The sequence below is a fragment of the Procambarus clarkii genome, chromosome 25 (genome assembly GCF_040958095.1).
Source record: "Procambarus clarkii isolate CNS0578487 chromosome 25, FALCON_Pclarkii_2.0, whole genome shotgun sequence".
Taxonomy (NCBI): domain Eukaryota; kingdom Metazoa; phylum Arthropoda; class Malacostraca; order Decapoda; family Cambaridae; genus Procambarus; species Procambarus clarkii.
The window spans coordinates 3636344-3661994 of NC_091174.1; the positions used below are offsets into that span (position 1 = coordinate 3636344).

Sequence of the window (25651 nt, forward strand, 5' to 3'; positions counted from 1 at the left end):
AGAACAGGAACCAGAGAAAGAGTGGAGGTGCCGCTGTCTTAATGTCCCCCAAGACTTAGACGATTGGGCCGCACATGCCAATTTTCAGTACATTTTCAATACCAATTGAAGTCCTCCTGTATCCTCTCTGCCGCGGTCGGGATACATAACACAGTAGTGGGCTGTGTCCCTCTGTGTACACAGTGGAGATTCTGCCCCCCCCCTCCCTGTGTACATAGTGGCATATTGACATAGAGGGATTATCTCTGGGAGTGGAGAAGCATTATTTGACCCGAATCCCTCTTAATAAGACCAATAGTACAGACTACGGCCGACCTATGTCCGTCCCATACCCCTGAACCTGCAGAGTTGTGTGAAGCTAGCCCAATGCATCAGATTATATATATATATATATATATATATATATATATATATATATATATATATATATATATATATATATATATATATATATATATGTGTGTGTGACGAACATCACATTAATGCTATACGCCCAAAGAGCTCTGGTGTAGCCAAAGCCCAATTGCTTCAGGTTAATCAAAAAAAAGTTCAGAGCACCAGTCTTGGTCAACTCGAGTTACTGAAGGCAAGTCTTGACGGCAAAATCTGGCAACATTGCCATGCCGTCAAACACCACCACAACAAATATCCAACGAATGCCTTGCTTATTAACGAAAGGATCTTACTTATAATATTATAAAAGGTTCTTACCCATAATATCATGAGAGCTTCATTGACTCGTTCCCATGAAAATCAAATTACACCTCGGGGATTTATCCTTTTATTTTTTAATTATAACAAATTTATTAAACATTTTACAAAAAAATGGCATCAAGGTAATTCGTCATTGTAATATAATTACCTTTAATACAAAAATGAAATTAAATCGTATTAACCCTCCACATGCATCCTTTGATAACGTTTATCCAATTCTTCGTCCATAAACACCTGAAATGCTTTGTCAGTGTTTAATTGTATTGCAAAAACAATTAACTTTCATCGTTTTGCTGGCAATAGTGGATTTATTTATTTTTAACTAAGGGGGAAGGGGGGGGGGGGGTTAGGAGGGGGGTGGGGGGAGGGGTAAGGTGGCGGGGGCAGAGGGGGGAATTTCTGTCAAACAACTTGATCTCTTTGATGGATGGGTGGAGCACTGAGAGGAATTAACAGCATTATATCAAAAATAATATAATACTCTATTACTCTATTGTATATACAGTAACTGTTGCATTGTATGCATTTATTTTGTATAAATACTGTTGTTGTTGTTATCAGCATAGAGATAATGAGAGGAATAATATATTCAAAGAAGGTTTAATATATTGCAAAATAAATCGTCAAATTTTCACAATAAATTTCAAAAATATGTAAAATCCCCCAAAAATTGGTTCAGTAGTGAATTATTTGGCATTAAATTATATAAGACCCTTAAGGTCAGTTATATAACAAATGTATTAACACTACGCTATACGCGGTAATCTTAAATATAAAATGAATGCAATATATGGATCTTACGTCCCTAAGCTTAAAAATGCATCTTCGCAAGATTATCAGACAAATAGGAAAGCTCTTGATACATCAGGGGGCAGCATACAGTACCTAGAGGCGATGCCCCCTAAGGTACAGCATATTAAACTAATTCCTTAAACTCTAAAGTCAAATAAGCACAGATTGTGTAATTAACAACTATGGGTAATGCCTCAACTATGACCATTCTAACAATTGACTTCAGAATGGTCCAGAACGGTCACAATCGACTTGAGAAAGGTCCAGGACGGACCGAAACGTCGTCGTTCCCTTCACTTTCTAGTGTGTGGTCTGGTCAACATGCCTCTCAATTATCGCTGCCAAACCGGCCAGTGCCTTAAATCAGTACTACAGATCTGTGGCTAATGCCTCAATGCCTCTAACATTCAAGGGGACACTAATCGTAACTCTTACTGAGCAGTGAACGTGTTCTTCCTTTGGCTTTCATTATCATAAATAAAGAACGTGAAGGTGCAGAATGAACGTAATGAATTTGAAATGAAGGTACATATGTAAGTCAGAATGAAGATATGAAAAATGTAAACAGATATAGAGAAGGTACGAGAGAGAGAGAGAGAGAGAGAGAGAGAGAGAGAGAGAGAGAGAGAGAGAGAGAGAGAGAGAGAGAGAGAGAGAGAGAGAGAGAGAGAGAGAGAGAGCAGTTAAAAAAGAGCTAGAATCCTGTAACACAAGCTTGGAATACATAACCACAATATTTCAAGTAATTGTCAAAATAAGGTGCCAAACCGGCAAATGTTTACATGTCAAACACACACATATACGTCGGTCAAACACCTGTATATTTTCAGCTATGCAAACGGAAATGTGTTACTGGACTGGGGCCAGATTCACGAAGCAGTTACGCAGTTACAATCGACTTGAGAATGGTCCAGGACGGACCGAAACGTCGTCGTCCCTTCACCTTCTAGTGTGTGGTCTGGTCAACATAACTTCAGCCACGTTATTGTGACTCATCGCCTGAGTCCTCACCTATTTTCCTCGATTGAAAATCTCCACAAAGAGAAGAAATGATGAATAAAGTTCTGTGAAAATAATGAACACTACTTTTCTGTCGAAATCAATTATCGTGATAGCAGAAGATGAACATATAATGTTATCTTTAGTAGAACAGAATGAACAACTTGAATGACGCAGCAGGACAGAACATCCGGACTGTTTTGCGATATATATCAACAATCTTTTTCTAAATTCCGTCGGTGTTGCGTCATTAGCTTCTGTCCGTCTTATTTAACCTCTCGTGTACGTCTGTCTTCCTGTCTCTGCTGTCCAACTGTCTTATGTTGGTCAGTAGTATGGTCTGCTTAGTCTACCCGGTCTGTCTGCCGTCGGCAATGGGTTGTTCTGTAGTCGCAATGTAGTCTGCGCTGATCGATGCTGTCTAAAGGGGGGGGCTTCCGAGTCTGTCTTCTGGTCTGCTGTCAGCCAGCTGTCTGCAGCCCCCGTCCTTCCCGTCCTGTCTGTAGGGTCTGCTGTCTAATCGTGATCGCTGACCGCCAAATTAATCTCCTCAAAGATGGTGCGGTAGATCAAAGGAGCCGTGAACCTGAAATTGTCATTAGGTATATGGTAATTGAACTCGGAAATAACAGTTGAGGTGAATTACCTTGTGTGGCGAGACTATTACCTTGTTTGATTATATCGCTATCATAGCACTCAAATTTAATTTAACTATATCCCCTCAGCGCGTTAAATAAAATAATCCAATTCTCAACGCCCTTCATAAAGTTATTTTACTCGACCCAAACCCCCAGTTATTCACATCTCAATAAAGTTATAACGAACTGAGTGATTCGACTAGTTATTCACATCTCAATAAAGTTATAACGAACTGAGTGATTCGACCAGTTATTCACATCTCAATAAAGTTATCACGAACCGAGTGATTTGACGAGTTATTCACATCTCAATAAAGTTATCACGAACTGAGGGATTCGACTAGTTATTCACATCTCAATAAAGTTATCACGAACCGAGTGATTCGACTAGTTATTCAGATCTCAATAAAGTTTTAACGAACCGAGTGATTCGACCAGTTATTCACATCTCAATAAAGTTATAACGAACCGAGTGAACCGAGTGATTCGACCAGTTATTCACATCTCAATAAAGTTATAACGAACCGAGTGATTCGACCAGTTATTCACATCTCAATAAAGTTATCACGAACGGAGTGCCTTTACTGACCGTCCAGGACAGAGCTTGTAGGCCATCTCGCAGGCCGGCCCCGTCATCGACTCCACCACCTGTAGGGCGCGTCGCCCCCTCTCTGACAGTTCCCCCGTCGGGTCCTCCTCCCTGGGGAAGAAGAAAAGGTGCATGATAACGGACCGGAATGATGATATAAGCAGAATGATGATGATGATGATGATAGATTGTCATGGCCTGCAGGAGAAAGTTGGGAGAAAGAAAATAGGAGTTGAAATATGGAATATGTTTATACATGTGTGGCTAGCTTGAAGAAACATTAAGAGTGTTTATTCTCCATCCATCACAATCACCATTCCAAACACCACCACCACGGGAGCCGGTCGGCCGAGCGGACAGCACGCTGGACTTGTGATCCTGTGGTCCTGGGTTCGATCCCAGGCGCCGGCGAGAAACAATGGGCAGAGTTTCTTCCACCCTATGCCCCCTGTTACCTAGTAGTAAAATAGGTACCTGTGTGTTAGTCAGCTGTCACGGGCTGCTTCCTGGGGGTGGAGACCTGGTCGACGACAGGGCCGCGGGGACACTAAAAAGCCCCGAAATCATCTCAAGATAACCACTACCAGTCCCCCCATAATCCCAGAGATATATGAAGCAAGAATGATAACCTAAATGATAAAATTAAGGAAATAATTGCTTCAATTTACCGACAGGATATCCACTAAAGGACAATATACTCTGACAATGGTGCCTTGAGACTCACAAGGGGAGGGTTAATAAGACGGGGTTTTGTGTCTGTAATGGAATATTACAATCTTACAATCGACTTGAGAATGGTCCAGGACGGACCGAAACGTCGTCGTCCCTTCACCTTCTAGTGTGTGGTCTAGTAGGCATCCATCAGTCTCAGGAGACTATGGAGTTGCGCTCTGATGTCGGCCTGGTCTGGAGTGGCCTCTCCAGGGCGCAAAGCCAAGGTAGGTTGATACGGGGGAGAAGCTGTTACCCAAGCAGCAGGTGGTCTGGTCAACAAATATTGCAAGTGTCTGGAGAGAGGGTCTAAAGGAGGCACCTGTGATGATATGACGTTGATAAGGTGCAACTTGCAAGCAGCCTAGAGTGCAAGGTATGTTGCCTTTGTAGTTTAGGTGAGGTTAGACTGGAGGGCTGAGTCGGTATGGCTATGTGGCAGCTAGAAGGGATGTGTGGGATAAGGAGCTGGGATATGAGGGGCAAGGAGCTGGGGTATGTGGGATAAGGAGCTGGGGTATGTGGGATAAGGAGCTGGGGTATGTGGGATAAGGAGCTGGGATATGAGGACCAGGAGCTGGAATATGAGAAGAAGGAACTGCGATATGACGAAACAGAGTGAGCGTATACTACCAGAAACACTTGCATCATTAGAGCTCAGAAACAATAACCCAGATTCTTGCAGGGGTCATCGCTCGACCCTCCACCCGGAGGATATTAATTTCTACAAGTACTCGTATACACCTGGTAGAAACAGGTGAGGCGTTAGACTCACCTGTAGAGGGCTCGAACCGCCTCCACCTGCATCTCAGAGATAGGGTCGACCTCCTCTGGGGCCACCTCCTCCTCCAGTATCCGGTCGTTCACGGCCTCGGGTTCCTTCGGGAGGTAGTTATCGCTGGTCCTGGTGGCCACCTCCACTTCACACAGGAATCTCCTGATGCAGGGCATCTCGTCGACCGCGGGGACCTGTCGCCACAACATGTTATATCGAGGTAAACAAAAATAAACAGAAGCTCTGTTCGTTCGACTTAGAACTTTTACATTCACGTGTTCCATGAAAAAAAAGATATATAGTATTTTTTGGGGTGTTCATAAAAGTGGTTTTATGAAATTATTAGCTTTTTTTTAATCGTATGAATTTTAAATAAATGAAATAAGACAATTTTCTTTCGAGTACTGGCATTTTTTATATGTTTTTTTTAAGTTGTTAAAAATTTCAGGCGACGCTGTTTTTTTTTTTTTTCAGACTTTCTAACTTCTTACCTCCACTCAACACCTCTCTCTCTCTCTTTCTCTCTCTCTCTCCCCCTCTCTCTCTCTCTCTCTCTCTCTCTCTCTCTCTCTCTCTCTCTCTCTCTCTCTCTCTCTCTCTCTCTCTCTCTCTCGCTCTCTCTCTCTCTCTCCTTCTCTCCCTCTCTTTCTCTCCTTCTCTCCCTCCCTCTCCCCCTCTCTCTCTCTCTCTCTCTCTCTCTCTCTCTCTCTCTCTCTCTCTCTCTCTCTCTCTCTCTCTCTCTCTCTCTCTCTCTCACCGTACCTGATACAAAGAACTGTTGTTGAAAGTCCCATCTTCGTTGGTTGACCTCTTGCCTCTCTGGATGATCTGATGAAGCACCTCGTTCATGTCGATGGGGAAGATGCCTTGTGTAGAGAGCAACACCAGCTGGAAGATGCAGCATCATCATCATTGACATCATTCATATCATAATCATCATTATCTCATCACCTTTTTTGATGGTATTCATCACTAAAATGATCCCTAATACGACTGCTATCTGACACAATCAATATTCTTAAAATATTTTTAATACAAAGGAATATAGAGATATATAAGAATTATTCAAACTTCAATAGGACATAATTGGACTCTAATGAGGCTGTTTCTTTAAGTGAAAGTTCAAAACTGTAATTGGCTTGACACAGACCATCGTTAGTCCGTCCATTTACTCGAGTGAACAGTCGTATAATCACTCTTTCATTAGACTAAGGCATCACAGAATGCTTATTCACTCACTCCAAACCACTGAACACCTTCAGCCAATTGAACGCAGGCAATCATTCACCCTCTGCTATCTGAACGTTGTCAATCACTCACCCCCTATCATCTGAACGCTGCCAATCATTCACCCCCTACCATCTGAACGCTGCCAATCATTCACCCCTACCATCTGAACGCTGCTAATCACTCACCCCTTATCATCTGAACGCTGCCAATCACTCACCCCTTACCATCTGACCGCTGCCAATCACTCACCCCTTACCATCTGAACGCTGCCAATCCCTCACCCCGTATCATCTGAACGCTGCCAATCACTCACCCCTACCATCTGAACGCTGCCAATCAATCACCCCCTATCATCTGAACGCTGCCAATCACTCACCCCCTATCATCTGAACACTGCCAATCACTCACCCCTACCATCTGAACTCTGCCAATCACTCATCCCCTACCATCTGACCCCTGCCAATCCCTCACCCCCTACCATCTGATCCATACCAATCACTCACCCCCCTACCATCTGACCCCTGCCAATCACTCACCCCTACCATCTGACCCCTGCCAATCACTCATCCCCTACCATCTGACCCCTGTCAATCCCTCACCCCTACCATCTGATCCATACCAATCACTCACCCCCCTACCATCTGACCCCTGCCAATCACTCACCCCCTACCATCTGACCCCTGCCAATCACTCACCTTAATAATGGTGACCATGATGATTAGGGCACCAATCTCGTCGACTGCCAGAGCTTCACTACCCATGGAGACGAAGGTGTAGGTCACCAGGGAAGTCACCAAGGGCACCACCACCCCCACCAGGAACACCCAGATGCACTGCCTCATCTTCCCTTCTGGAGAAAAGGCTAGGTCGTCGTCAGGTGGTAAACCTCTATGTTAGTATGATTAGACAGCATTTTCTGTGTGTGTACTCACCTAGTTGTGTTTGCGGGGGTTGAGCTCTGGCTCTTTGGTCCCGCCTCTCAACCGTCAATCAACAGGTGTACAGATTCCTGAGCAGTGTGTGTGTGTGTGTGTGTGTGTGTGTGTGTGTGTGTGTGTGTGTGTGTGTGTGTGTGTGTGTGTGTGTGTGTGTGTGTGTGTGTGTGTGTGTGATAGACTGACATAAATAAGGAAGCAGGCGAGAGAGGGGGAGGAACCGAATTAAGTGAGCAGAGATGAATGGTGTTTGCTAGAGAGGGGGCGCCTTTGTCTCTTTGCAATATATACAGCATCAACTGCCTCTCTGTCTCTCTCTCTGCTCGACATCTTGAAGCTAATACAGAGTTCTGACATTCCAGTGAAGACATGTATATAGCTTTGTCCTCGAGTCAATATATCTTAAAATTGTTTCTATGGTGCGTTGGCTTGTTGCTGTCATACATTCAAGTTCCTTTGATTATTTTTATGAGCACTTAACTACACAACTGGAAATATAAGAAGTGGCGACGTTTCGGTCCGTTTTGGGTCATTATTAAGTACAGGAGGGATCGAAACGTTGGTATTAAACTTTATTTTCAGATGTATAGATGAGCGTATAATATTGAGCCGCTTTATTAGGGCTTACTGTCTATATTTTATTATGTGTAATAGTGACATTTGTAATCAGGAACATATTAAATACACATTTCATTCCTAAGTGTACACATACACACATAGTTTTCCTCTCTTCTCTCTCTCTCTCTCTCTCTCTCTCTCTCTCTCTCTCTCTCTCTCTCTCTCTCTCTCTCTCTCATTTATCCTCTCAATTCCAGGCCATTTACCTTCTCTCCCTCTTTCGCCCAAATGCAATATTGGCTGCAATCAATCTCCCACCCGCTGATCTCCTACAATGACTCCCATCAATAAAACTAATACATCTATTTTCAACGTACGCGGATAATACAACTATTTTCCTATAACATAACAAATAGCCAACTTAATGGGCATCATTTCTATATTTATATATACGTGTGTATGTTCAACATTATATCTGAAATGTATAAAATGTTTACTCAATTTATTATTAAGAGAGTAAATAAATGACACGAAGAATAAAGATATAGAAATAACAACACGATAGCAAGAAAAATAGAATTATTAGTGTAGTGCAAAACAGTGGTGACATTTTTTCCACCAGTTTTTTTTTAAATTTACAAAAAACAAGAGACTCCCAAAATATGTTATTAAACAGTACGGCAAAGTTAGACAAAAATATTCCGGGTTGTTTTTACACATAAAAATGGGAAGACTTTAAAAAAAAAATACATAGAAAAATATATGCAATTAATTCAAAATAAATCTTTCGAGTTTAGATGAATAAATGGGGATTTATTTATATAGTTCAAAAGAAGGTTATCACTGTGTACACATCTCATGTACGCCACAATGTACACATATACGTTACAATGTACACATATACGTTACAATGTACACATATACGTTACAATGATTAGAGCCTTCGCCAGCTTGGAGAGGAAGAAGACAATGGTCTTCTGATCGACTGTAGAGGCAGCAATTATTGACCCAACACCTGTCCAACTCACCTGATCAAAGGTGAGCTAGACAATTAACACCAATACGGTTAGCTCATTAGCTTCACAGGTGCGGCCCCCACGCTACGACTCCTAGAGAGGAATGAGTTATGAGAACCAGTTATGAAGCCCGTTACAACCATGAAGCCTGCTGCTGCTGCTTCGTGGTTGTAATCACCACAACTAACAACCCCCGAGGCATCGTTTCACAACCACACGAATTTACAACCGGAGATTTACAGTGAGAGTTGTGATATTCGACGTTTTTTTTCCAATTTCTTCACTACCAGCACCACAAACTGACTCTCCACCACACCACCACAAACAATACCTCTCCACCACACTACCAGTAGTGTGGTGCCGCCGCCATGATTAAATAAAAATGTAGATGTTTTGTAAATAGTTGAATAAATGATTGACAAGTCCTGACATTACCAGTTCTGTGATGACCAAATCGTCAAGATTTCACTGAAAATGATTGACAAGTCCTGACATTACCAGTTCTGTGATGACCAAATCGTCAAGATTTCACTGAAATACTCTAACAATTTGTTGTATATACATTTGTCACATATAAATTGAGATGAATAAAGTTAATTCTGACGAATAATTAGATGGATATTTGCATCCTTTACAATCCTATAATATCGATAATTACTTTAATATGGTGTCAGACGACTGGAGGAGAGAGAAGATTACATCATATGTAATCTGCTAGTTAACTTGATCTTATTATATCGTTGTCAGGTCGTAACTACCTCAAGTTCGTCTCATTTATCGTTAGAGAAACGATAGGAGCGCAGCTCGTCCTTGTAAACAATGGACATATGTGAGTTAAGGGACGTCGGATTGAAATGTGAGTTAAGGGACGTCGAATGTGAGTTGAAGGGACGTCGTCGTCCCTTCAACTTCTAGTGTGTGGTCTGGTCAACAAATGTGAGTTAACTTAAGCGCCAAACTCTTTATATATGGCAACCTGTCTTTGGTTGCCACGGCCATCAAAATCCTCTGTTTATGGCAAACGAAACCCTGTGTTTATGGGAAATTAAACAAAACCCTTTGTTTATGGCAATTTAAACAAAACCCTCTGTTTATGGCAAATTAAACCATGTGTTTATGGGCCTCAAAACAAAATCCTCTGTTTATGGCAAATAATTATTTAATTTTGATGGGTTTAGATGAAGCCTTTACAGAGTTGCGATTCGAACTGAAGTCAGCGAAGCACTGCTCGAGAAACATACAGACGTTATCAGTTGGGAGTCGTGTGTAAAGGGGTTTTCAATCCTAAACAGTTGGGGGGGTTTGGTGAGTGGATTAATGAGCATTAGGTCTTTGTTGATTAGGATGAGTTAATCAGGCTCCAAACCCCCTGTTTTGGGAGTAAAAACAAGTTTACACACGACGCACACGAAATGTTCGAACGATGATGTTCGAACATTCTAGTGCATAATGAATGAATGAATGAATGAAATGAATGAAATGAAAGCTGTCTAATGAATATTTAACTAGTTTAGGGTCTTCACTGCTTCAGGCAAACGACCTTATTGAATAACTGATTGGTGTAAGACTTTGTATCTGTTCTTTGTTCATATCGTTCAGTACAAACCTTGTTCACCTCTTTCATACACTGCTACCACCACACTCCACCAACACTAACACTACCACACCCATCAACACTACTACCACCACACCCACCAACACAAATATACCCACCAACACCAACACACCCACCAACACTACATCCACCAACACTACCACACCCACCAACACCACACCCACCAACACTACCACACCAACACCACCACACCCACCAACACCACACCCACCAACACTACCACACCCACCAACACTACCACACCCACCAACACCACACCCACCAACACTACCACACCCACCAACACTAACACACCCACCAACACTAACACACCCACCAACACCACACCCACCAACACTACCACACCCACCAACACTACCACACCCACCAACACTACACCCACCAACACTACCACACCCACCAACACCACCACACCACCAATACCAACACTACCACACCACCAACACCAACACTACCACACCACCAACACTACACCCACCAACACTACCACACCCACCAACACTACCACACCCACTAACACCACCACACCAACACTACACCCTCACACCCACCCACCCAAAAACAGCCAAGCTCTTGACAACTCGTGTGTGTGTTGACAGGACGGGAACCACCAAGGTACTGAACTCCACAACCATCACCTGCCCCCCACCACACATACCCTCCCCCCTAAACCCTTCCCCCCACCTCCCTACACCCCCCAACTCTTGCCCAACAGCTTCAGATTAAGTCCAACCTAAGATCCCCATCGTCAAGTAGAAGTGATTACGTTTTTATCCTCTCGATTTAAAGTGCGTTTCTTTTTCTGTCGTCTGAAGTGCCTCGACGGTGTATCCTAACTTCTTGGAGTCAGAGATCTAAGAGAAACATTTTCTGTGATCTGGAATGGCTGTGTTAATATGCTGGAATTAATCTATCCGTTATGTATGTTAATGAAGAGGAAGGTCAAGCGAACCGCAGACCACTGATGGGGTAAGTCTGGCGAAATCCGTTTAGGACTTGGGCGTACAGGACGTGGGCGTACAGGACGTGGGCGTACAGGAAGGACATGGGCGTGCCGGACGTGAGCGTGCCGGACGTGGGCGTACAGGACATGGTCGTACAGGACATGGGCGTGCCGGACGTGGGCGTACAGGACATGGTCGTACAGGACATGGGCGTACAGGACATGGGCGTGCCGGACGTGGGCGTACAGGACATGGTCGTACAGGACATGGGCGTGCCGGACGTGGGCGTACAGGACATGAACGTGGTTTATATAAATAAACAAAGATTAAATAGTCCCCCAGCCTTCTATGGCTTGCCAGGTGAGCCAGTCCCACACAGGTCAAAGTACCTTTACCAAAAAAGATCCATAACTAGGTATCAAAAAATGAGATCAGACACGCCAGCCTTTACGAGAGGAAAGAAACATGATCTCGCTATGAATGATATCTGATTCAGGCCAATGCCGCTTCTCATAATTGGGTTGAAGCATAAACGGACACTTTTTTCGGATCGTCATATTTAGAAAAAAAGTGCTGAAGCTGAATAGAGGTTCAAAACATATTTATTTTAGTTTTCTATATATTCAAATTGTTTTAGGTCTGTATTTAGGTCTGTATTTAGGTCTGTATGGGTGAGTTTTTTCATGTGTGAGATTTTTGCAAGGTCTGTATGGGAATCTGCGAGGCCTGTATGGCGTTAACTGGTGTGTATGGCGATATATATTTCTTTTAGGTAAAGATTCACACTTACAAAATACAGGAAACACAAAAAGATAGATGTGAATACAAGGCAGGAATGGCTTGACCTACACCTCACCTTTATTGGCTTCTCGTATCAGAAGCATATATATTTGTGACTTATTGTGAGCACATGTTTGTGAGTTGTTGGTTTTTCAAGAGGACGCAAGTCTGCTGTCTTCGGCAAGCATAGCGATTTGTACACAGTGGGACACTTACACTAACACATGGACAGGACCAACACACACACACAGACACACACACAGACACACACACACACACACACACACACACACACACACACACACACACACACACACACACACACACACACACACACACACACATAGACACACACACACACACACACACACACACACACACACACACACACACAGTGACACATAGACTAGAGCGACAAACACATACAATAACACATATTAGCAATACACACATACAGCAACACTAACCCTCACAGCAACACCCACAACATCACCAACACTCGCAGCAGCAACACATTAGTATGTATATATGTACGTATGAGCCAATATATGCATGCAATAATACACACATGAGTGAGTATGTGCGAGGAGCTGGTATACGACCAGTCGTGTGGAAGACCCCAATCATACACTGACTCCCACCACATACTCGACACCATGGCAGTAGGGTCGTCGACACCATGGCAGTAGGGTCGTCGACACCAGGACACTATAGGAAGGTGTCGAGAACATGTCTGACACCACCATATAACAACGGAATACACAACTAACTCCCTCATCAATAAGCCAGTCTCACTGACCCCATTCCTACTCATTGCTTAACTATCCCCCCCCCCCAGGACACGCTGCGGGCTCCAGGGCACAGCACTAACAGCTGTACTGGCAGAAGTAACCACACCGCATATTCGACGTCATCACCACCCCACAATTTTACAAAATAGTTACAATAACGATTGTTGATGCGTAAATCATGCGTAAACAAGCGTATAATTTACTTAACGGGCCATGCATAGTGCTCATTAACGAAAATCGTGATAATTCGTTAGTTAAACGAAGAATAAGAGTTTAACCCCAAAAAATACTAATTGACCTAATAACCATCACATATTCTATCTAATTCTCGTGGTCTCTGACCACGCCATACCTAGCTTACGCGACCTGGCTCACTGATTGGCTGATTGCTCGTAATCCTAAATACCTCCCGGTATTCTGATTGGCTGACTGGCGTAATGCGATACCTACCTACCCTCCCCCCCCCCCACACCATCAATTCTGGTCGTGTGATTAGCTGGGTGGGTGGGTAGTGATTTGCCTGTCCCTGTGTAGTTAGGGCACGCCTGGGGCATGACCCTTTGCCCTACTTTCAGGGCTTGGGGCACTGAGGTACCAACTAAGTAATATTACGTTGAGATGCATAATATTCGTACTGTATAGACTTCGTTTAATAGATATACGAGAGTGTGTGTGTGTGTATTTTTGTGTGTATTTTAAGGCACGTGACTTGAGTTTATTGATAGTGTTTGCAGACTTTCTTTATCTGTGGTGTATGGTGTGTGTGTTTGTGTGTTCTGTCAATGTTGTTTTTTCTATGTGCTGGCTATTCTTGCTTTTCTTTTTTTTATTCTTTCTTTCACTTTCCCCTCCCTATTTCTCTTGATTTTCCTTCTTCTCTCTCTCTCTCTCTCTCTCTCTCTCTCTCTCTCTCTCTCTCTCTCTCTCTCTCTCTCTCTCTCTCTCTCTCTCTCTCTCTCTCTCATCCTCCTACTATCCCTGTCACCCTTTTTCCTTCACTCCACCACCCTCTTCCTTTCTAATCTTCTCATTTATCCTCTCCCCTCTCTCCCTTCCACTCCCCCTCTTCCTCCCTCCCTCCCTCAAGGCTCTGGCAAACGGGTATTAGATCTGGTATAATTATATCGTTCATCAATAACAAAGGGTAAACCAGAGTTAGTTTACAATGGAAATGTTGGGTCATGTTCTTTTAGACATATAAAATTATATGAATAACTGAGAGAGAGAGAGAGAGAGAGAGAGAGAGAGAGAGAGAGAGAGAGAGAGAGAGAGAGAGAGAGAGAGAGAGAGAGAGAGAGAGACTGAATGAGAATAGTTTCATTATATATTGCAGTCTCTATAATCCTTAATTATGTGTTAATCAAAACCCAATTTCAGAATTTTGACCTAAAAACGACAACATCTTTCGTGCATTATTTTTTTTCAAGGAAAATCAAATATACTCCAACTTAAAGATACACATAATGCATATATTGCTATTTTAAAGAGCCAATTGCTTTTTCAGACTTTTGGGGAACCCGCTGTATAACATTAATTAACAATAGCAAAAAAATGGAATGCATTTCTCTCACATTCATATTGGCTTTTCCGCTGTGGAAGCCAATTAACACTCCTGTGACCGAGCGCTGATGCTCCTGTGTACTACTCCTGTGTACTACTCCTGTGTACTACTCCTGTGTACTACTCCTGTGTACTACTCCTGTGTACTACTCCTGTGTACTACTCCTGTGTACTACTCCTGCGTACTACTCCTGTGTACTACTCCTGTGTACTACTCCTGTGTACTACTCCTGTGTACTACTCCTGTGTACTACTCCTGTGTACTACTCCTGTGTACTACTCCTGTGTACTACTGCGTACTACTCCTGTGTACTACTCCTGCGTACTACTCCTGCGTAACATTCATGGATCCAATCCTCTGGCAGTATTTTCTCTAGTCAAAATAATAACACAATTTTTTGGTCTGTGTATAAAGTTATGAGTGTGTGTGTGGGTGAGAGAGAGAGAGAGAGAGAGAGAGAGAGAGAGAGAGAGAGAGAGAGAGAGAGAGAGAGAGAGAGAGAGAGAGAGAGAGAGAGAGAGAGAGAGAGAGAGAGAGAGCGTGTGTGTGTTGAGCTTCAGCTCCTGGAGCCCCGCGGACCTACACACACACCTCCTATCATATCTACTATAAACATTTGGATGTAGATGGCTTCTACCACATTCTTATCTATCTCTTTGTTTACTCTTCATGCCTTCTTCCCATTCTTTCTCTCACCTTATCTCCCACTCCTTATCTCTCCCTCCCCGGGACCACAATAGGGAAGTACCTTACAAACCTGCCGAAATTCTATGAACAAAAAAAATCAATAATCACTCATGAAAGAAAATGATAGATATACCGCATCTTCCTGTAATGCCAGAGAGCCATTGACACTGTAATATCAGTACAAAGTGAAATTGAGAAAAGAACCGATGATATACAACAAGTAGAGAGAGGCCGGGTTGCTAATGTGTAAACACTTCAAAAAACACTATTATGAGGAATATTTCGTGTTGCTGTTTTCAGTTTAAACTCACTTAAACTTAATATTACATTTCCGAAACGTTTAATTTGCAGCGAAAATCATATTGTGTTCAGTGGCCGACTTTGTGAGCATTAAGCAGCCACTGTTTTAGCGCAGAATAAATTTTGTAAAATTTTTTGTAAATTTTAATAAATTAAAATAAATTTAATTTGCTTTTAATATACAGTGTTTATAATCTTTGTAAACAAGTTGGAAATAATTCGAAGGATTCAGATAAACAATAACTTATATTATATAGTAAAAACAAGACAATAAAATTAAAATATTCTGAATTAGTTGACACAAACGTACCTCCAGTGAGAATTAAAAAAAAAAATATAGAGAAAAAATACTGTCTTAAGAAAAATGTGTTAAGAAATAATTACTTTTCTACACCCACTGAAATCAAAGTCACGTGAAAAAAAGGGTCTCTCTCAAAAAAATAGGCTGTTGGTGTATCTTTGAAGCACATCGTGGTCCAGTGGTAAGGTCTAGTGGTATGGACCTTACCACGTCACCCAGACGTCATCTTACCACTGGAGTGACGCGGGTTCGAATCCCACCGTCTGGCTCTGAAGACGTCAATATCTTGCTGTTTTGGGGAGGTTTCCCCTATAATTGTTATTGAATAAGAGAAAATGGGGATAGAGCATTGGTTCTGACTCGATTCTCTTCACTGTTTCCTGTGTGTCCTCAGCGTACACATATGTGTCTTCAGCGTACACATATGTGTCCTCAGCGTATCCACACCTGTCGCGGAGGTAAGCCAAGACTGCATGGCTGCTTACGGCCGGATTTGGAGCTCTGTGAGACGGTCCCTTGAAACCACAAGATAATCTTCTTGAGAACAATATCACGTTTGAGGAGCTACGATGTTTACGTTTCGGGAGCTACGATGTTTACGATTCGGGTGCTACGATGTTTACGTAACGAAGGTCAAAGATTGCCAATTACCGCAATGTTGTATGTGATATTAATATTGTTGGTGAAGAAATGATCCGAGTCGGTCCGAATATATTGATCTTCACATTACAATGAAGTTTTGAGGTTAATATTTGTTTATGGGATTCGAGTATTATCAATCTCCGGGTTTTTTTTCTTGAACTTTGCTTGCCTGCCTGCCTGGCTGGCTGCCTGCCTGCCTGCCTGCCTGCCTGCCTGTCTGCCTGCCTGCCTGCCTGCCTGTCTGCCTGCCTGCCTGCCCTCCTGCCTGCCTGCCTGCCTCTCTGCCTGCCTGCCTGCCTGCCTGCCTGCCTGCCTGCCTGCCTGCCTGTCTGCCTGCCTGCCTGGCTGGCTGCCTGCCTGTCTGCCTGCCTGCCTGCCCTCCTGGCTGCCTGCCCTCCTGCCTGCCTGCCCTCCTGCCTGCCTGCCTGCCTGCCCTCCTGCCTGCCTGCCTGTCTGCCTGCCTGCCTGCTCGCCTGCCTGCCTGCCTGCCTGTCTGCCTGCCTGCCTGCCCTCCTGCCTGCCTGCCTGCCTCTCTGCCTGCCTGCCTGCCTGCCTGCCTGCCCTCCTGGCTGCCTGCCCTCCTGCCTGCCTGCCTGCCTCTCTGCCTGCCTGCCTGCCTGCCCTCCTGGCTGCCTGCCCTCCTGCCTGCCTGCCCTCCTGCCTGCCTGCCTGCCTGCCCTCCTGCCTGCCTGCCTGTCTGCCTGCCTGCCTGCTCGCCTGCCTGCCTGCCTGCCTGTCTGCCTGCCTGCCTGCCCTCCTGCCTGCCTGCCTGCCTCTCTGCCTGCCTGCCTGCCTGCCTGCCTGCCTGCCTGCCCTCCTGCCTGCCTGCCTGCCTGCCCTCCTGCCTGCCTGCCTGCCTGCCCTCCTGCCTGCCTGCCTGCCTGCCTGTCTGCCTGCCTGCCTGCCTGCCTGCCTGCCTGCCTGCCTCTCCGAGCTATGAGCCTTTAAAGGATAACATATTTTTTTACAAAATATGACAAAACGAATGTATTTTTTTGTATTCTGTTTTCGTAGAAATGCAAAAAAAGTATATATATATAATCTGCTCCCCCTTACACGATGAAATATAACGTCAGATTTCGAACACAGACAGAAACAGCAGAAGGATCATTTTTCCTAAACCATATACCATCTCACGCAGCAATTATAGATCCATCGCTGCTGGACGGTAAAGCTACGGACTCCCTTCCTGCAGGTCGGCGTTCAATCCCCGACTGTCCAAGTGCTTGAGCACCATTCCTTTCCCCGTCTCATCCCAAATCCTTTTCCTGATCCCTTCCTAGTGCTATATAGTCGCCCATCAGAACATAGGCCTACGGAAGTTTCAGCCCCGCTCCTGTGCCAGGTAAGTCCGCTACGGGCTCACCATAGCCCGTGCTACTTGGAACTTTAAGTTCCCAGCAGCTGAATCTTAAACAACAACAACAACATAGGACTATAAGGCAGCCATCGTTGTGTTCACCAGATCCAAGATTCCCTGACTGAAGCTGTATAACTGTATGACTGTATGACTGTATATTAACTCTGTATATCTCTGTATTCATCCCCTCGTCAGTCTGTATCTAATTCCTTTTATTATACATGTTTTCTCTTGCTCGTTCCCCCTCCGTTCTTTCTTTCCTTCTGATTTCTGAGACCGTCAGAACGGCGTTCCTGAACGTATTGCATTGTTGATATTTTAGATTCAGCTTCTCAGAACAAGAAATTCCAAGTAGCACGGGCTATGGTGAGCCCGTAAACGTGTTGCGTCTGAACGTTCCGTTACGTAGCTGTTCCTTGGTCAGGCGTGGTCTCCTGACCTCATTCCTTCTCTGCTGCTTTAATATGTATCGGTGGTGCATGGTTGTGATGTAACCAGGAAGGGGACCATTACAAGGGTGAGGGCGTATGGTTGTGATGTAACCAGGAAGGGGACCATTACAAGGGTGAGGGCGTATGGTTGTGATGTAACCAGGAAGGGGACCATTACAAGGGTGAGGGCGTATGGTTGTGTTGTAACCAGGAAGGGGACCATTACAAGGGTGAGGGCGTATGGTTGTGATGTAACCAGGAAGGGGACCATTACAAGGGTGAGGGCGTATGGTTGTGATGTAACCAGGAAGGGGACCATTACAAGGGTGAGGGCGTATGGTTGTGATGTAACCAGGAAGGGGACCATTACAAGGGTGAGGGCGTATGGTTGTGTTGTAACCAGGAAGGGGACCATTACAAGGGTGAGGGCGTATGGTTGTGATGTAACCAGGAAGGGGACCATTACAAGGGTGAGGGCGTATGGTTGTGATGTAACCAGGAAGGGGACCATTACAAGGGTGAGGGCGTATGGTTGTGATGTAACCAGGAAGGGGACCATTACAAGGGTGAGGGCGTATGGTTGTGATGTAACCAGGAAGGGGACCATTACAAGGGTGAGGGCGTATGGTTGTGATGTAACCAGGAAGGGGACCATTACAAGGGTGAGGGCGAATGGTTGTGATGTAACCAGGAAGGGGACCATTACAAGGGTGAGGGCGTATGGTTGTGATGTAACCAGGAAGGGGACCATTACAAGGGTGAGGGCGTATGGTTGTGTTGTAACCAGGAAGGGGACCATTACAAGGGTGAGGGCGTATGGTTGTGTTGTAATCGGTTACAACACAACCGAAATGAAGGTTACTGGATTGAGATGGATACATGACTACGCCATGACATGGTTAAAAGAATTGCAACCTGGGGGTACAACTGCACCCCTCTAGGGTTTCTGAGGCTTCCACTGAAGCCGAAAATGGATTTCACACAATATTCCCCTCCCCCCCCCCAGCACTCTGGTTCTGGGGTTCAGTAATTCTACCTGGTAGAATTACTGAACGACAAGGGGGGGGGGAGGAATTGTGTGAAACCTAGGTTTGGCTTCAGTGGAAGCCTCGGAAATTGTTGTGAATGATAAGAATGGATGACTGACGTTAATAATGCGAGTGGATGACTGGAGTGGATGACTGGAGTAGATGACTGGAGTAGATGACTAGAGTGGATGACTAGAGTGGATGACTAGAGTGGATGACTGGAGTGGATGACTGGAGTGGATGTCACAATAAAAAGCAAAACCACTCTTCAAATTATAAACGAATTTACCACAGCGACAAATACAAACCGAACTAATGCCGAGTGATATTCCTGTTCTATAACAGTCTGCAGTAATGACACCAACGATAGGCCTATCATGTAACAACTTGTTCTATAACAGTCTGCAGTAATGACACCAACGATAGGCCTATCATGTAACAACTTGTTCTATAACAGTCTGCAGTAATGACACCAACGATAGGCCTATCATGTAACAACTTGTTCTATAACAGTCTGCAGTAATGACACCAACGATAGGCCTATCATGTAACAACTTGCGGTAACAACATAAGTGGTAGGCCTATTCCAGACTAAAGAATAGTTAAATCAAAATATATCAATAATTTTTTTTCAAATAGACCCTATTTCTGGTACTGTGTTTCTAATCCTAATAATTTAATAATAGACAAATAATCTTATGCCAATGTATATAGCTCGATGATGTTAAGATAAACTGAGGAAGATAATATTAAGATACAATGTAATACCGAACAATCAATGCTATTAATATGCAGCTTTGTTTAACTATCTTACGTTCTGAATAGCCAATGGGGGACTGGCTTGAACAGCCTCTCTGTACCGAACGACTGACCCCCCTGTGTACTGTAGGATGGCTCCCTGTGTAGTGTAAACTGGACTGACTCATTGTAAATTGGATCGACGCCCTCTGTATTGTAAACCTGTTTACGTGTAAGAGGAAAAGAGGCGAAGTATTAGTTTTTCTTTCTGTTTTCAGTATCCCATCTTCCATTTTTATTTTATCTCATCCATCCGTTATTCTCTCGCTATTTAAGAGACACCTCATTCTCTCTCTTTGTTATCATCTCTCCCTTCGTGTTACGGGTTATTCATGCCCATGTCTCCTCTTGGGTGGCTTAATCTTCATCAATCAATCAATTTCTTCCCCCATCACTTACATCTCCCAATCACCTCGACACGCCTCCCAATCACCTACACCCACCCAGCGTTGAATCCCCTCCACACCCCCGCCCAATCGCCTCCACCCATGCCCCCCCCCCTCTTGCTGTGCTTAAGGAGTCATGGCCTCGCCTGAAACACAAGGAGCAACATTACGTGACCCTATTTGTTAGTGGGTGACCGGCGAATAACGCCACCAGTGAGCTTATTGAGAACCAGCACAGCTGTGTCTTGTTATGTAGAGACACACACACACACACACACACACACACACACACACACACACACAAGGGGCCTTTAAGGGGCCTCGTAGCCTGGTGGATAGCGCGCAGGACTCGTAATTCTGTGGCGCGGGTTCGATTCCCGCACGAGGCAGAAACAAATGGGCAAAGTTTCTTTCACCCTAAGTGCCCCTGTTACCTAGCAGTAAATAGGTACCTGGGAGTTAGTCAGCTGTCACGGGCTGTTTCCTGGTGTGTGTGCGTGTGGTGTGGAAAAAAACAAAAAAACTAAAAAAAAAGTAGTTAGTAAACAGTTGAGAGGCGGGCCGAAAGAGCAAAGCTCAACCCCCGCAAAAACACAACTAGTAAACACACACACACACAATGTCCACAGAGACATTAGAAAGAACTTTTTCAGTGTCAGAGTAGTTAGTAAATGGAATGCACTAGGAAGTGATGTGGTGGAGGCTGACTCCATACACAGTTTCAAGTGTAGATATGATAGAACCCAGTAGGCTCAGGAACCTGTACACCTGTTGATTGACAGTTGAGAGGCGGGACCAAAGAGCCAGAGCTCAACCCCCGCAAGCACAACTAAATGAGAACTAGGTGAGTACACACACACACACACACACACACACACACACACACACACACACACACACACACACACACACACACACACACACACACACACACACACACAAGAATCTAGTCGCGTTTCCGGAATGTTTCTTTAGCGCGCTGAATCCGGTCATGGATTGGGACGCGTATGCCCTCGCGGGTACATAGACTGTGCCACAGATTTCTAGCAAGTTACCGACCTCTTCCATACATCGACCTTGCCGGCCGGGTCGTCCTACCCCGTCCATATGCATCCAATCTTACTCCATTTCCAATCCATGTTGGAAGAACCCATCCCAAATCCATCTTCCAGCCCGTCTTCGCTGTCCCTAATTCCTTTCCTCGGGTCCTTGGTGTTGTCCCTGCGTCCTGTTGAGCTCCTCCGAGCACAGGTGTGTGTGTGGGGCAGATCAGGACTCGAGCTCAGTCAGGCGTGAGTCAGGAGGGTAACTGCTAAGCTTGAAACAGTCAGTGACATCATTTAAATGCAAATTTTCGTGGAATTTCGGGTTTTATCAGTAATGCGGAGGTCTGTAAGTCCCGTGTTGCAGTCTTTGTAAAAGACCATATGTACACAGAGCCGTCAACGTTGGTAAATGCATCATCAGCTTTGTTTGGACACTGTTTCGCGTTGACAGTTAAGCGCAGCTGACGTTCTGAGCTGACAGTGAAATGCAGCTGACGTTCTGAGCTGACAGTGAGGTGCAGCTGACGTTCTGAGCTGACAGTGAAATGCAGCTGACATTCTGCACTAACAGAGTCTCGCATCTTCCGCTCTATATGCACCCCCTTCCACCTATTCATTCACCTGTGTCCACCACAGTCATATTAGCCAAAATAAACGAAATACCACAGCTAAGGCAAATGAACAACTTTCAACATCAAACCCCATTACCTATAAAAGCGATTCGCGACGACGCAAATGCGACTTAAAAAGCCGCCCTTGAGCGCTACTTTAGAGCACCAGTACGATGCAACGTTGCAAGAGGTGCAAGGAATGAGAGCATGCTTGCCTCGTGGCTAAGTATGCATACAAGGGTATGCGAGATTGAGGGAGGAAAGAACTCTGCCAGCAACTCACTCATACTTCTCGAGGTGAAAACCTTGTGAATGGGGATGTTTTAGAGGTGGAAATGTATACACAATAGCTTGTGTCTGGGGGGTATTATGGGGCCTGTTTCATTGACCTCATGCCAATGTCTGAAGCTTCTGATGTTGTGGAGGACGGGGGAGCAGGTTGGTGAGGGGGGACAGGTGAATACATTTATCGATTATTGCAGTAAACAGTTTAGAGCATAAAAGCCAATATTTACAGGGGGAATATCGCGTTCGATAAAGGTAAACTTTAGCAAGAAGAAAAGCAAAAAATACCTAACTGAGTTTGCTTTTATAACCAAAACTGGCGGGAAGGTGAAAGGCGCCGAGCCTCGCTGTGTCCGCCTGTCTCCGGAAGATATTGGAGAGACGTGGAGGAGAGAGAGAGAGAGAGAGAGAGAGAGAGAGAGAGAGAGAGAGAGAGAGAGAGAGAGAGAGAGAGAGAGAGAGAGAGAGAGAGAGAGAGAGAGAGAGAGAGAGAGAGAGAGAGAGAGAGACAGCCTCCCCCACCAGCCCCCCTCACACCATAACAACACATGCTCCACATATAAACATAAATTATTATACTCTTCCCCCAAAACTGACATTCACCAACATCTGAGAAAGACGAGTCGTTCACTGGGAGTAGAATGCATAACAGGGAGGGAGAGGATGACTGAGCTTATTTTGGCCCACCAACTTGGCACTGGTAGTCATACGTGGCCCTGTGGCACTGGAGCCTTACCTGAGGCTTCAATGTGTACTTAACACACACTTTTCTATGCTACTGACTACCTATAATGCTTATCCTGAAGCTTTCCTAAAGCTTTAAGCTGTTATACTCAGCAGCAGTAGGCACTAATTACACCCGGTAGTGAAGGGAGAGAGTGCCAGTGCAGAGCCAGATACAAATAGGTAAGGTGGCACCCGCGTGACGTGGGGAGTGCCCACATTTACCCCAGCGGGAGCGTCTGCTCACCAACGTTATTCAAGCAGCAGGTAACCCTCATCCCCTGACACCAGTGTCTTCCCCTCACAACACACCCTCCTCTCCGGAGACGCCGCTCGCTACAGAGGAAAAAAGTTCTTCAGTTCAGTGCTCCATACATCAATAACGTCTTTTTAGTAAACCATTAAGTGTAGAAACAGTGTTCTATACATCAATAACGTCTTTTACTAAACCATTAAGTGTAGAAACAGTGTTTTATACATCAATAACGTCTTTTAGTAAACTATTAAGTGTGGGAACAGTGTTCTATACATCAATAACGTTTTTAGTAAACCATAAAGTGTGGAAACAGTGTTCTATACATCAATAACGTCTTTTAGTAAACCATTAAGTGTAGGAACAGTGTTTTATACATCAATAACGTCTTTTTAGTAAGCCATTAAGTGTGGAAACAGTGTTTAATACATCAATAACGTCTTTTAGTAAACCATTAAGTGGGGAAACAGTGTTCTATACATCAATAACGTCTTTTAGTAAACCATTAAGTGTGAGAACAGTGTTCTATACATCAATAACGTCTTTTTAGTAAACCATTAAGTGTAGGAACAGTGTTCTATACATCAATAACGTCTTTAGTAAACCATTAAGTGTAGGAACAGTGTTCTATACATCAATAACGTCTTTAGTAAACCATTAAGTGTAGGAACAGTGTTCTATACATCAATAACGTCTTTAGTAAACCATTAAGTGTGGAAACAGTGTTTAATACATCAATAACGTCTTTTAGTAAACCATTAAGTGTGGAAACAGTGTTCTATACATCAATAACGTCTTTTTAGTAAACCATTAAGTGTAGGAACAGTGTTCTATACATCAATAACGTCTTTAGTAAACCATTAAGTGTAGGAACAGTGTTTTATACATCAATAACGTCTTTTTAGTAAACCATTAAGTGTAGGAACAGTGTTCTATACATCAATAACGTCTTTTAGTAAACCATTAAGTGTTGAAACAGTGTTCTATACATCAATAACGTCTTTTAGTAAACCATTAAGTGTGGAAACAGTGTTCTATACATCAATAACGTCTTTTAGTAAACCATTAAGTGTTGAAACAGTGTTCTATACATCAATAACGTCTTTTAGTAAACCATTAAGTGTGGAAACAGTGTTCTATACATCAATAACGTCTTTTAGTAAACCATTAAGTGTGGAAACAGTGTTCTATACATCAATAACGTCTTTTAGTAAACCATTAAGTGTGGAAACAGTGTTCTATACATCAATAACGTCTTTTAGTAAACCATTAAGTGTGGAAACAGTGTTCTATACATCAATAACGTCTTTTAGTAAACCATTAAGTGTGGAAACAGTGTTCTATACATCAATAACGTCTTTAGTAAACCATTAAGTGTGGGAAAAATGTGTTAGTGCAGCTAGACAGAAGGCAATATTTGAAGGAATTCATCATTTTTTACAGTCTACCTGTCAGTTTAGTCCCCCCTACTGAACGAATTTTAGTTTGTGCTTATATATACTCGGGGTCCGCCCGCCCGCCGTCGCGATGCGGGCCTGGGCGGTGCTTTACCTGCTGCTGACGGCGGCGTCGACGATGGCTGACAACGTCGCGCTGTTTTGGAACCTGTACGACGCCGTCATCTCAGGGGGACGGATTCTCCACGACGTCGCTGACGGAGTCGGCGCGGTCTCCAAGGCTATCAGGGCCATCGACCACTTTCTTGACGCTTCCGCCGAGGCTCAGGTATTATTCTTCCAGCACTGTGGTTGATTACTGCTGGAGTGATGGTTGTGGTGGGTGTTGTGGGGGTGGTGGTGGTGGTTGAGGGCCTGGTGGTGCTGGTTGAGGGTCTGGTGATGCTGGTTGAGGGCCTAGTGGTTGTGATTGAAGGCTCGGTGGTGGTGGTTGTGATGCTAGTAGCGATATCACTGGGAGTGATGATGCTGGTGTATGAGAAGACAATATCTGATACCCTTCCCAGATGTATTTACACGCTGAGATTGTTGCAAGCGTCGTACAATGTTTATGTGTTTATTTACACCTGTGTACACTTGCAACTGTGCATGTATGTGTACTAGGGCGAGTCACACACTTCTGAAAGTATTTGTAACACTTTTTCACACCTATGATACATTTCTTAACATAAAATACATCATCAGTATATAGAAAC

At 44.1% G+C, this 25651-nt stretch overlaps 2 protein-coding genes across 4 annotated transcripts in view; one reads left to right on the top strand and one right to left on the bottom strand.

Annotated features, from left to right (window-relative positions):
- Nucleotides 1–1096: 1096 nt before the first annotated feature.
- Nucleotides 1097–7293, bottom strand: LOC123756580 (uncharacterized). The gene is made up of 5 exons (XM_045739823.2): nucleotides 7144–7293; nucleotides 5981–6106; nucleotides 5219–5412; nucleotides 3733–3843; nucleotides 1097–3091 (listed from the first exon to the last, which is right to left on the bottom strand). Exons 1-5 carry the CDS (start codon nucleotides 7288–7290, stop codon nucleotides 3022–3024), a joined length of 648 nt encoding a protein of 215 aa, XP_045595779.2. The 5' UTR covers nucleotides 7291–7293; the 3' UTR covers nucleotides 1097–3021.
- A 15962-nt stretch (nucleotides 7294–23255) lies between these two features.
- The window catches only part of LOC123756410 (uncharacterized), a 7873-nt gene continuing 5477 nt past the window's right edge, over nucleotides 23256–25651 (top strand). The window contains exons 1-2 of one of the 3 annotated variants that reach the window (XM_045739543.2): nucleotides 23256–23513; nucleotides 24943–25224. In XM_045739543.2, coding sequence (XP_045595499.1) covers nucleotides 25027–25224 — 198 coding nt within the window. In that variant the 5' untranslated portion in view covers nucleotides 23256–23513; nucleotides 24943–25026. Of the gene's footprint in view, nucleotides 23640–24942; nucleotides 25225–25651 lie in introns of all 3 variants that reach the window. The other 2 variants (XM_045739545.2, XM_045739544.2) reach the window with 2 other exon arrangements.

Coding starts and splice junctions, on each gene's coding strand:
- LOC123756580 (XM_045739823.2), bottom strand. CDS start 7,290: ATGAGGCAGTGCATCTGGGTGTTCCTGGTGGGGGTGGTGGTGCCCTTG. Junction 3,844..5,218: donor GCGGTTCGAGCCCTCTACAG/GTGAGTCTAACG, acceptor CTTCTTCCCCAG/GGAGGAGGACCCGACGGGGG. Junction 3,092..3,732: donor TACAAGCTCTGTCCTGGACG/GTCAGTAAAGGC, acceptor TGACAATTTCAG/GTTCACGGCTCCTTTGATCT.